Here is a 12,446-nt window from a genome sequence, read left to right as displayed (position 1 = left end):
TTAATGAGCTTAACGAATGAATCACAACACATATTCTTATCTTACGTGAAAATATTTTCATCACACCTCAATTCATCTATTCAATCTAATCGACCCAACCTAGCTCATAATTAAGAGGCAACAATCTAGCACATCTCCCCCAGTAGTCACCATCTTTGTTCGCAAAAATCACACCCACACTCTCAGCCCATAGGTAGTAAATCACCGTAGTCTATTAACGAGCACTCACAAAGTCACGAGCTTAACGAGCTTTAGACGAATAGAGTCGAACATAGTTCTGTGCTAGTTAAGCTTAAAGAGCTTAATAAGCCAAGCCTTAATGAGGAGTACGAACTTAATGAGCCAAGCCTTAGGGAGCCAAGCAGCTCGTCAATCCACCCCTAACCTTAGCAGCTGAGTTACAGAGTTAGCCATCCAAACTTAAGAGCGCCAGTTCAACCAAAAAAAGCTCGAGCCGAAAAGAGAGAGTGAAACATTGTACTCATATGTAGAAACACTAGTTCAGAATATCATGGCATCAGAACCACATCATTATGATTGAGAAGTCGGCATACTTTTCAAAACATGGACAACTTCAGTTTTCTTTTCAAAACAACAAACAAGTTTTCGTATTATCGGTACGAACTATCACCCAGCTCAGCAGAATATTGTCGAGTGTTGAAGATCACTCTGTCGATGACTTTGGTAAGACGAGTGTAAAATGAAAAATAGCAAGTGCAACGGAATGCCTAGAGCTTGTTTATATATTTACTATGATGCAGAGCATAGCTATTGGTGGCTACAACCTTAATTTTCATGTGGCTCTTATGTCCCGAGCATCAGCATCTCATAGGCAGGGAGGGGAGATCAGACTACAATGGAATATCGAGGCCTTTTCCCACTTCAAAACCGATTATCTCAAGAACGCCTTTGTTCAATATCTGAAATAAAAAACAGAGCCCCAAAACACATCTGTCATCACGCATGCATATATACAAAGAAGCAAATTTCAATTATGACAGTGCTTTCACGATTGAACGGTTGACATAGATGTTCTTACCAGCTCCACGATGAAGGTCCCGATGAGGCCCATCATGCAGGCCCTGGAGTTCCATACCTCGGCGGTCTTGGTGAACCCCAGGAACGGCTCGCTCAGCTTGGGTTGCGCCCTTGGCACCTGGACCTAGCAGAAAGAAACGCCAAAGTTTCAGCAACTAAAGTTAAATAAATCACTTGTTTCTTTCTGAACTCTACACACGAATCAATCAAGTAGAAAAGATTTTAAACTTGACGAAGAGGCACGGGGAACCAAGGAAGCGAGGGAGGCAGCCGTGGATGCAGGAACTTACTCCGGCCGGAAGCTTCGCTGCCCGGACTCTGAAAGCCGCCGCTCTCGGTGAGCGGTTAGCGGCAGCATTCCTCTGTCCGCGGAAGGTCTGGACTGCTAGGAGAGACGGTGCATGAACGATGGAGGCCACAGCCATTGCTATACTCGAATTAACCACGGCACCACGGGGAGTTTGGCAGGGGAGAGGAAGAGGAGCAGGCTGGGGCTGCGCCGCAACGGCTCAGAGGTAGAGAGAGGACACGAGATGGGGCTAGCGAACGAGCGGCCGAGAGGCTGGCTGCCTGGCTTGGTTGCGTACCACAACCTTATCCGGCGTGGTGTCATGCAGCAACTGGGCGTACGGTGGTGGGCCGGGATCATATGTGCAGCTGCGTGGCTCTAAAAAAATTACTGTACGTGTGTCAGGACTCGCGAGGCCTCTTTGATTCGCTTATCTGAAAATTTTAGTGACGCCCGAGAGAATTTGGTACGGTCTGAAAAATTCAAAATTTTAAACCTCAACAATCAAACAGGGTCAGATAGGGCTGGTTTGCACATTTTTATCCTATAAGCCTAACACGTAATTTAGAGACGATAATACAAATATGGACACTATTGGTTACATGTTAGTCTTATCTTTAGTAACATATACGCTGAGAGAAATTATTGCGAAGGGATCGTCTCTTAATTAAAAGAAAGCATGTTTTTTTTTATTTTCTCTCTCCTCATCAAAGCATTTATCCTACGCACAGTAATCTTGCGATAGCGTCATTGTACACGTCCTAAGTACTCTATCTCATAATTCTTCTCCCTGCCGTCGCCGGAGGACAGGACGCCACCGGGCCAAGCATGTGCAGCCAACAAAGGCCTCGCAGCGGAGGGGCGCTCGTGGGCACATGAAGCATTGGTGGTTCGATCGGGTAGCAATGCTGTTGCGGGCAAGAGTTGATAGGCAGTGGTTGCAGCGCCCTGAGCTCGGTGGGAGGCCTCTACCGGTGTTAGGGACGGCCGGAGGATTGGGCCTTTCGCGCCCAGGTTCGTGCGGCTGAAGCGTGTGCTCTGTCATTGGTGCTAGTCAGTGTGGTGGTAGACTGTGGCTGGGCGTCGAATGGAAACCTCCACTACTTGGATTTGGTCTGCGGCGACAAAATAAGTACTCCACCCTTTATCGAAAAAATGCTCCTCTACATCTCGTAAAAGAAGTATTCCTCATTTGTATCCTAGGCTTTATAGCATGTATATGTTGGTTTGCTATATTTATTCATATATAGAAATTAATAAATATATTATTTAAATGTATATTCCAACAAAAATCCAAATAATGTGAAGATTAGACTTTTTACATTGCGAAATCGCAATCGACTGAGACACAACTAAGTCCCAGTCGATGTTATAATCGTGAGATCTTACATTGAGATCCATTTTTTTTCTCTTTTTAGTTTACTTTTCTTTCTTTCTTCCATGTTATGTCACTTGACTTAGACTTGATTAAGTCTCGGTCGATTGAGACATAACCATACCTATTCTAGAAATCATGATTTTACCTATTTTATTGTTTCAAGTGATTTATAGTAGTTTTAGTTGTTTTTGAGAAGCTGAATAGATTTCTATTATTCCAAAAAAACGAATTTCACTCATTTAAAAAATTGATTTCAATTCTTTCGAAAAATATATTTCGATTCTTTCACAAAAATTAGATTTCAATTAATTTTACAAACTAATCTCACTCTTCAAAAAACAATCTCAACTATTTCATAAATTGTTTTCCTACTCTATCAAAAATCATATTTCAATTATTTCATAAAAAATATTTTTACTCGTTTATAAATTTGATTTCAATTCATACAAAAATTTGATTTCCATCCTTTCAAAAGCCTTACTCAGCAGGTGGCTCACACACGGTCCACGTATGCCATAGAGAAACGTTGCATCCTGCAACACCACACTTTGCAATCGCATTATCTTGTCAATTTCGTATTTTTTTTCCTATATGGCGCACACAGCTAGTAACTAAGAAAGGAGATACAATCAACCAAGGGTAAAAGAACAGCACAAAAAGCAGCTAAGATAATTATCATAATACATATAGCTGGGAAAATATTCTCGCGCGATCTGAGCATTTTTCCAGTACTACAAACAAACGCACGGACGTAAAAAAAATCATGACTAAGGAAACACATCTAATTAACGCACGGGCACAGATAAACACTGAGAGCCAGGTGTAGACATTTCATTATGACAGTGCTTCGTAAATAATCTAGAGCTTGGGACGCTTGCATCATTGCATGGAGGGCTCTCGGTGTCAGTCTTCTTCTCGCACCCAGCTTCACCTGGACACGTTCCTGACATGTGGCCCCCCTCCACCAACTAGCGAGCATCAACTTGCGCTGCATGCTCCGCCCACCGCCCACAGGTCGAATTCCGCTGTCTCTTCCTCCGAGCAGAAAAATGCCAGCTCCACAGTACGCTCAGCCCGCAAACAAACATATTATGGCGACGACAGCAACCTTGGGGCGCCGGTTCTTACGTGCACGAAAACTTCTCAGCTATCATCGACACGGGCAAGCTGGGTATGGTAGAGAGAAGCGGCAATAACGCGAGTCGGTGGCTCATTCCGTTGGTGGTAATGGTCGTTCGGTGGTGCATGATCCTAGGTGTAATTTTCAAGACCGCTTTCACCTCACTTTTATTCGTCCGTGTAGAGGAATAGGATGCAACTCTCAATGAATTGATAGATGCATATGCACAAGTATATATATAGTACAAAGGGCAAGTCATATCCTCAACTATACACAAGGAGGAGACTTGGAGTACAAGAATACATGTGCTAAATACATATCTCAACACCCCCCCCCCCTCCCGCGCAGTCGAAGCGACACCGTTGCTGACGCAGAGACTGGACCGGAATTCCTCGAAAGACGTCGTTGGCAAGCCTTTGGTCATGATGTCGACAAATTGTTGGGAGGTGGGAACGTGAAGAACATGAACATGGCCAAGAGCCACCTGATCCCGAACAAAATGGATATCAAGCTCAATGTGCTTGGTGCGACGATGATGAACCGGGTTGGCGGAGAGGTAGACAGCGGAGACGTTGTCGCAGTAGACGACCGTGGCCTTCTCAACAGGACACGAGAGCTCGTGAAGAAGCTGACGAAGCCAGGAGCACTCAGCAACAACGTTAGCCACAGCGCGGTACTCAGCCTCAGCGCTAGACCGCGAGACGGTGGGCTGCCGCTTGGACGACCACGACACCAGGGATGGTCCAAGAAAGATGCAGTAACCTGAAGTAGAACGACGGGTGTCCGGGCAACCAGCCCAGTCGGCGTCGGAGTAGGCGACCAGATCAGTGGCAGTGGAGGCGCGCAGAGTAAGACCAAGATCCATAGCACCACGGATGTAGCGGAGAATCGGCTTAACAGCAGTCCCGTGAACGTCGCGAGGAGCATGCATATGCAGGTAGACCTGCTAAACCGCGTACTGAAGCTCCGGTTGAGTGAGAGTGAGGTACTGGAAAGCACCAACAATGGACCGGTAGAAGCCAGCATCCGGAGCGGGAGTACCATCGGTAGCAGAGAGCTTGGCTTTCGTGTCGACAGGAGTGGCGGCTGGTTTGAAGTTAAGCATTTCAGCACGGTCGAGGAGCTCATGAGCGTACTTCCGTTGATGAAGAAAGAAACCATCAGAACGACGCACCACCTCAACACCGAGGAAGTACTGCAACGGACCCAAGTCCTTGATGGCAAACTCAGCACGAAGACGATCAGTAAGCCGGCGAAGGAGCTCAGAAGTGCATGCTGTCAGGATGATGTCGTCAACATAGAGCAGCAAATACGCCGTGTCGGTGCCTTGGTGATAAACAAATAGCGAAGCATCGGAGCGTGTAGAGCGGAAGCCGAGTTTGTGAAGAAACGTTGCGATGCGCTGGTACCAGGCACGAGGAGCCTGCTTGAGTCCATATAAGGAGCGTGAGAGCAGACACACATGATCAGGACACGCCGGGTCAACAAACCCCGTGGGCTGCTGACAGAAGACCTGCTCCTCAAGATGACCATGGAGGAACGCGTTGGAGACGTCCATCTGATGAACCGGCCAGGCACGAGAGACCGCCAACTGTAAAACAGTACGGATCGTCCCGGGCTTAACAACCGGAGCGAAGGTGTCGGTGAAGTCCACACCGGCGCGTTGCCGGAAACCACGAACAACCCAACGCGCCTTGTAGAGATCAAGAGTGCCGTCGGGACGAAACTTGTGTTTGAAGACCCACTTCCCGGTGATCACGTTAGCATGCCGGGGACGGGGAACAAGCTGCCAAGTTCGGTTCCGCTACAAAGCGTCGAACTCCTCCTGCATAGTGGCCATCCAAAGGGGGTTGCGGAGAGCGGCCCGAACCGAGGACGGCAGCGGGGAAGAAACAGACGTCGAGGCAGTGCATACGTAGTCATCCGCATAGCGGGAGCTCGGGCGGAAAACACCGGTGTGCGAGCGGGTGACGGGCCCGGCCGTCGGAGCAGCCGCGGGTGGAGGCGAGGCTGTGGCATCCACGGCGTCCACGGGAGAGGCGGACCGAGCTGAGGTCGAGGCCGCGGTATCGGGAGAACCAGGCGACGACGAGGCGGCGATTGCGCCAGCAGGCGACCGGGGAGGGGTCGGTGCGGGCGACCGAGGCAGGGTCGAAGCCACGCCAGGAGAGACCCCGCCAGTAGAGGCCGGCCCAGCCGCCGGCCCAACATGCGGTCCAGCAGGCATGGCGGGGGACCGTGGCGACGTCGACGCGGTGCCAAGCGACGAGGGTGTCGAGCCAGAGGAGGGAGCCGCGGATGGCCCCGATCTGGAGGAGGGCGCCGCGGGCGGGGGTGCCGGAGCACCCAAGGCCGACTGCGAGTGGCGGCGCGGAGGAGAACCCGCCGCGGGAGGGGAAGACGGCGCCACCTATTCCTGTGCAAAAGGAAACACAAGCTCATCAAAGTACACATGTCGTGAGGTGATGACACGGTGAGACACGGGGTCATAGCAGTGATAACCCTTAGTTTTGGCCGGGTAACCAAGGAAGACACACAGATCGGAACGAGGAGCGAGCTTATGAGGAGTGGTGGCGGTGGTGTTAGGGTAGCAACGACAACCGAAGATACGGAGACCATCGTAAGAGGGGGGAGTGCCATATAAGAGATGGTGAGGCGCATAGTTCCAGCGCGGACGACATGGCCGGAGGTTAAGGAGGAGGGTGGCGGTGGCGAGGGCATCTGGCTAAAACCGAGAGGAGGGTACGCACACACTCATTGAGGGTGCGTAGGATGCGCTCGGCACGGCCATTCTGCTGAGAGGTGTATGGACACGTGAGACGAAACACGGTGCCGTGGGAGGAAAGAAGATGGCGGATGGTAAGATTGTCGAATTCTTTCCAGTTGTCGGTCTGAAGTGGGAGTATGGGTCGCCCGAATTGTGTGGAGACATAAGCATAGAATGCAATGAGAGTGGCGGCAACATCGGATTTCCTACAAAGAGGAAATGTCCACACAAAGTGAGAGTAATCATCCAGTATAACAAGATAATAAAGATAACCAGAATTACTAGGTAATGGAGATGTCCATACATCGTTATGAATTAACTCAAACGGAAAGGAAGCAACTATGGAGGAGGAACTAAAAGGAAGGCGAACATGTTTGCCTAACTGGCAGGCCTCACAGGAGTGAGCGGCCGTTTTATTACATGAAAAAGGAAATCCTCTCATTAATTGGCGAAGTGAAGAAGTGCTAGGATGCCCGAGGCGAGCATGCCAAAGATCGACGCCGGCGGAAAAAGCTCGAAGACCACCTGGAGATGACGTCGACTGAATTGGGTAGAGGTCGCCGGGACTGTCCCCGCGGTGAAGAATCATCCTGGTGCAAGTGTCCTTAACAGAAAAGCCAACTTCGTCAAATTCCACAGTTACAAAATTATCACGAGAAAGATTACGAACGGAAACTAAGTTCTGAATGAGATGAGGAGAAACAATGACATTATTAAGAGAGAGAGGTCTAGAGTTAGAGGGAAAGGGTGCAGAACCGACATGAGAGATGGGAAGACCAACACCGTTGCCGATGATGATGCGGGAGGGAGTGGAAGTGGGATGGACGGAGGAGAGGTTACCCGGATGAGCAGACATATGAGCGGTGGCACCGGAGTCCATAATCCAATCGCCGCCACCACCAGAGTAGGGTGGCGGCTGCTGCAACGCCGCTAGAAGAGCCGGGTCGTAGTAGGGGGCGTCGTACGCGCCGGGGGCGCCGTACGCGCCGTAGGAGGGCGCGACAGGAGGGGTGGGAGCACCGCCGTGGGCGCCGAGAGGCGCGGCTAGGAGCGCCTGATGCGTGCTCCGGCGGGGGCCGAGGATGCCCGGGGCGGGGGCCGCGGCACGGGCATACTATATGCATGCACGACCCCCGTCCAGGGGTTGTAGCCTCTGGCCCAGGGTGGCGGGGGCTGCTGCTGAGGAGCTTGACCACCGCCGCCGCCACCTTTCCCGCCGCCTTGGCGTTGACCGCCGCGACCACGGCGACGGTTGCCGCCGTTCCCGCCGGTGCGCGGTGGTTGGGGCGGTTGCGGCACCGGCGCGGGGTGCGGGACGGCCGGAGGACGGGGCGCCGAGGGTGGTGTAGAGGCACCGGTGGAGAGGCCGGTGGCGAGCGCGGTGTGGACGGTGCGGGTGCGGAGGTGCTTCATCCGCCGCTCCTCAAGACGAAGATAGGCCACCGCCCGCTCGTAAGTAAGGTTGGCCATGAGGGTGAGGTTGGAGGCGGCGTTGCCGAAGTCCTCGTTGAGGCCGGCGGTGAGCGTCGAGAGGAGAAGCTCGTCGCCCACCTTGAACCCGACGTCGTTGAGCTCGTCGGAGAGGGTCTTGAGCCGGAGACAGAAGGCGTCGATGGTGGAGTCATTCTGATGACACCCAAAAAATTCCTGCTGCAAGAAAACAATCTGTTGAAGCTTGTTGTCGGTGAAGAGGCCATTGATCTTGGTCCACACCGTGTAAGCATCGTCCCCATCTCGAACGACGGTGTGGAAGATGTCCGGAGAGACGGTGAGGAAGAACCACCGGATGAGGGTGGCGTCGATGAAGAGCCAGTTGGCGTCGTGGGCGCCGGCGAAAAAATTGGCGAGACCGTCCACATGATCACGAAGGTTGTACTCACGGAAGAGGAGATTGAAGTAGATTTTCTAGGCATAGTAGTTTGCGGAGGTGTGGGAGAGAATGATGGGGACGTGATCGGAGAGGTGGATGTTGCGGATGTCGGCGGCTTGGGGCTCATCGGGCTCGGACCCGTAGGAAGAGTCGAACGGGTTGCTAGGGTGTGCGCTGGAGGAGGAGGAGGAGGAGGTACCGAGGGCCGACATGGCAGCAGGGGGGATGGCGACGCGGGATGGGATTGGGAGGGGGTTTAGGGTTTCGGGAGGGAGGCGGCTCGGGGTGAGCGGCGGGGTGCGGCAGGGAGGGTGGGGGCACGACGGGGAAGATAGAGGCGCGGCGGGGAGAAGGTTGTGGTCGAGGGAGGGAGGAGGCGCGGCGGCCGGGGAGGCGGCGGCGCGGTGCAGCGGGAGCGGCGGCGGCCTGGAGAGGCGACGGCGGCGCGGCTAGGGCTGGGACCGAGGGTTAGGCTGATACCATGTAAAAGAATAGGATGCAACTCTCAATATATTGATAGGTATATATGCACAAATATATATAGTACAAAGGGCAAGTCAAATCCTCAACTATACATAAGGAGGAGACTTGGAGTATAAGAATACATGTGCTAAATACATATCTCAACAGTCCGTGTGCACTATTATCCCACACTACCCGTTCTCACGAACCCGCAAAAAACACTACATTCTCATAACATAATGCCTGGCAACAAACTGGAGTTTCTACGAAAGATGGGTGACAGCAGAATGCCAACGCACTGCCATTTCTTCAAGCTTGGAACTCTGAAGTGCAGCTTTGAAAGGCAGCTAATTCTCGCTATGCGGGGTTGTTGGGGTCGCTTGAATCGGGTGCCCGCCGAAATAGCGGACTGAAGAAAATCCAGCGGGGCCATATCGATCCGGGTTCAGAGTCGAGTAGGCGCGAAAGAGACGTCTCACGCGTCTCGGGCAAAGGGACAAACGAGGCTGCGCTGCGGCCGTGCACATGAACGCATCCAGAAACGTACCACTACCAGTTGTACTAGTACACGACATGAGAAGCGTCCATGTGCGGCCAGCATGTGCCGTTGTTCCTGGCACGTGGGTGGCCCCGCTGCCTGCGTACACCCTTTTGAATTTGAGTGTCACCGCAGCAGAAAATACAGACAGCAAATTTTGACAATGTATGTCGTTACAGTTTGGACATCAGATAGCTGGTAGTCGTCGCACACGTATAAACATACCTTATTTCTGTATGTAATCAAAACCATTATCCTAAGTGGCAAAATCAAGGTGACCTCACTGGTGCAAGGACGAGAACCATCTTCACGCCTAGTGTTACCGGTGTGCAAGTGACCAACATTGGTTAATGTTCTTTAATCCTCCACCCCTCTCAGGGCTGGCCCTCTTGTGGATGCCTCATCTAGGAGGAACTAATCAAGGGGTATCCCTTACGGGTCGCATGTTGAGCATTTCTTTGAGTTTTTTTTTACTTTTATGTACGTGTTTTCAGTTTTTAGATGAGTTTTCCGGCCCTTTTGAATATATTTTTTTTTCAAAAAGTGTTTAGAGAAGTTTAAGTTGTTCTCGCACAAAACTCTTTTAAATCACATATTTTGAAAAATGTTCGCCTACTTTTAAAAAAGGTCATCTTACTTAAAAGAATGTTCATGTTTTTTGAAAAGTACTCATACTTAAAAAAACATCTATGCACAGTTCTAGAAAATGTTCGCCTAGAAAAATGTATTTGGAAATAAAAGTTCCTCACTTCTATGAAAATGTTCACAGCGAAAACGAATAAACCAAAATAAAATCAAATCAGGAAGGGTTCTTGCTAGTTGGCCGGCCCGTTGTTGTTGTTGTTGTTGAAAAAAGCTTTCCGTTTTACTTTTTGGTGGTATCCGATTCATTGCTAGGCTACCTGTGGAGATGCTCTCGCGGAGCAGAGTCCTTGGCCTCGGTCTGGTCCCTTCCCTTGGGAAGCAGAACGGAGGCATGAGACGCTGGGATCGTGGCCAGCGACGCAGCGCTCCCCCGTCTCATCTCACCTCGTGTCGCCGAGTGCGGTGGCGATAAGTATGTATAACGGCCAGCTCCAGCTGCGTGATTCCAAAACATAAATGGACGGGCCCGGACAGCCGACACGAACCATGTGCGTGCGCCGGCCGCATTATCGAAGACGCTGCCGTGACGCCGCCCCACCGCCAGTTCACCACCAGCTCCACCCAGCCCAGCCAAGAGCATCTAAGCAAGAAAGCTTCGGCCTAAAAGGGGAACAGCACACTGACACCCTCTGCACCAGCTCGCACAGAGGAGTAGCAGAGAGCAGCAGCAGCGACCATGGCGGCTAGGTCGTCGGCCCTCCTCGCCGTGCTGGCGGTGGCGGTCGCCGCCGTGAGCGTCCTCCTCACGGGGGCCAAGGCCGACTTCGACGACCAGTTCGAGGCGATCGGCGACCGCGACCACATCGGGTACCGGGACGACGGCAAGGAAAAGGGCCAGGAGTTCTCGCTGGAGCTCGACCAGGAGTCCGGCTCCGGCTTCAAGTCCAAGGCCAAGTACCTCTTCGGCGAGTTCGAGGTCAAGATGAAGCTCGTCGACGGCAACTCCGCCGGCACAGTCACCTCCTTCTACGTCAGTAGTTTCATCCACATCTTCATCTTCCTTCCTTGTGCTCTGCTGGATCTACCTATTTTTTTCTCTCGTTGCTAAAAAGAGAAAATGGAAAATGGATGTGTGGTGCAGCTGACCTCCGGCGAGAGCGCGACCCACGACGAGATCGACATCGAGTTCATGGGCAACTCCAGCGGCGACCCCTACGTGATGAACACCAACGTGTGGGCCAGCGGCGACGGCAAGAAGGAGCACCAGTTCTACCTCTGGTTCGACCCCTCCGCCGACTTCCACACCTACAAGATCACCTGGAACCCCAAGAACATCATCTTCGAGGTCGACGGCGTGCCCGTGCGCACCTTCAAGAAGTACGACGGCCTGCCCTTCCCCTCCAGCCGCCCCATGACGGTGCACGCCACGCTGTGGGACGGCAGCTACTGGGCGACGCAGCACGGCACCGTCAAGATCCACTGGCGCCACGACCCCTTCGTCGTCCCCTACAAGGCCTACCACGCCAACGGCTGCGTCCACGACAAGGCCACCAACAAGACCTCCTGCCCCGCCGGCAGCGACGCCTGGATGCGCCGCGAGCTCGGCGAGGAGGAGCTCAAGACCGTCGCCTGGGCCGAGCGCAACTGCCTCTCCTACAACTACTGCGCCGACGGCTGGAGGTTCCCCAAGGGATTCCCCGGCGAGTGCGGACGCGACCTATGATGAATTGATGATTCAGTGTTTGTAGCACTAGCAGTACACCTCCGAGCCGAGATTTCATTGATTAATTTCTTCATTTGCTACAGTAGAATCAATTGTTCTTCTTGTTCATCCCATCTTACCTTTACATAAACCTGTGCCATTTTTTCTTTTCTTTTCTTCGTGTACATTCATTTTTGCCACCTTTACTTGTTTAGATTAGAAGAAATGTGAAGAAAGTGAGAGGAAAAGGGTGGTGTGCGTGCCAATAGTCAATCTTTTGGTTGATCTGTTGACATTTTGTCTTAGGTGTCACTCACATCACATGCATGTTCTCTCCAGAGAGAAAAAAAAGAGCTTTGTATGGATGCGTTTCTGACTTTTTGTTAGAAGAAAGATAACAATGGATTCTTGCAAGCAAATTATATGGTTGTTGAGTGGACGGAAGGAAGCAGACAAGCGACGGTGGCGCGCATTGAGTGATGGCACATGCTCTACTACTCGCACTCGGTGGCACCACGTTCCAGTGGCGCCCACTGTCCGATGGGTACCCCCGTCCGATCTACCTCTCCCGTACACCGTAGTACTAACGCTTTGTCACTTGCACAGCGGTAAGAGCATTTGCAAATGGACTTAGCAAATCTGCCCCCGCGGACACGTTCCTATTTGTCCGTTCATGTGGACATACTTATATTTTCTC

General features: G+C 51.8%; 2 protein-coding genes across 2 annotated transcripts; one reads left to right on the top strand and one right to left on the bottom strand.

The window, feature by feature from the left end:
* Positions 1-715: 715 nt before the first annotated feature.
* On the bottom strand, positions 716-1,634 carry OHP (one helix protein). The gene is made up of 3 exons (XM_087529212.1): positions 1,329-1,634; positions 1,040-1,162; positions 716-920 (listed from the first exon to the last, which is right to left on the bottom strand). Exons 1-3 carry the CDS (start codon positions 1,461-1,463, stop codon positions 852-854), a joined length of 327 nt encoding a protein of 108 aa, XP_087385338.1. The 5' UTR covers positions 1,464-1,634; the 3' UTR covers positions 716-851.
* Positions 1,635-10,574: 8,940 nt separating this feature from the next.
* LOC147966979 (xyloglucan endotransglycosylase/hydrolase protein 8-like) lies at positions 10,575-11,921 on the top strand. The gene is made up of 2 exons (XM_087529211.1): positions 10,575-11,077; positions 11,189-11,921. The coding sequence occupies exons 1-2, from the start codon at positions 10,784-10,786 to the stop codon at positions 11,768-11,770; spliced, it is 876 nt and encodes a 291-aa protein (XP_087385337.1). The 5' UTR covers positions 10,575-10,783; the 3' UTR covers positions 11,771-11,921.
* Positions 11,922-12,446: the final 525 nt, after the last annotated feature.

This window comes from Triticum urartu, chromosome 6A (assembly GCF_056163025.1).
Source record: "Triticum urartu cultivar PI428250 chromosome 6A, HENAU_Tu73, whole genome shotgun sequence".
NCBI lineage: Eukaryota > Viridiplantae > Streptophyta > Magnoliopsida > Poales > Poaceae > Triticum > Triticum urartu.
The sequence above is the reverse complement of the archived record's forward strand: the minus strand, read 5'-3'. Positions and strand labels throughout refer to the sequence as shown.

Bases quoted from the DNA above. Each gene is read 5' to 3' on its own strand.
- LOC147966979 (XM_087529211.1), top strand. From the start codon at position 10,784: ATGGCGGCTAGGTCGTCGGCCCTCCTCGCCGTGCTGGCGGTGGCGGTC. The intron at 11,078-11,188 runs GTCAGTAGTTTC...TGTGTGGTGCAG, and splicing joins GCACAGTCACCTCCTTCTAC to CTGACCTCCGGCGAGAGCGC.
- OHP (XM_087529212.1), bottom strand. From the start codon at position 1,463: ATGGCTGTGGCCTCCATCGTTCATGCACCGTCTCTCCTAGCAGTCCAG. The intron at 1,163-1,328 runs GTAAGTTCCTGC...TCTTTCTGCTAG, and splicing joins CAGCGAAGCTTCCGGCCGGA to GTCCAGGTGCCAAGGGCGCA. The intron at 921-1,039 runs GTAAGAACATCT...TTTTTATTTCAG, and splicing joins GGACCTTCATCGTGGAGCTG to ATATTGAACAAAGGCGTTCT.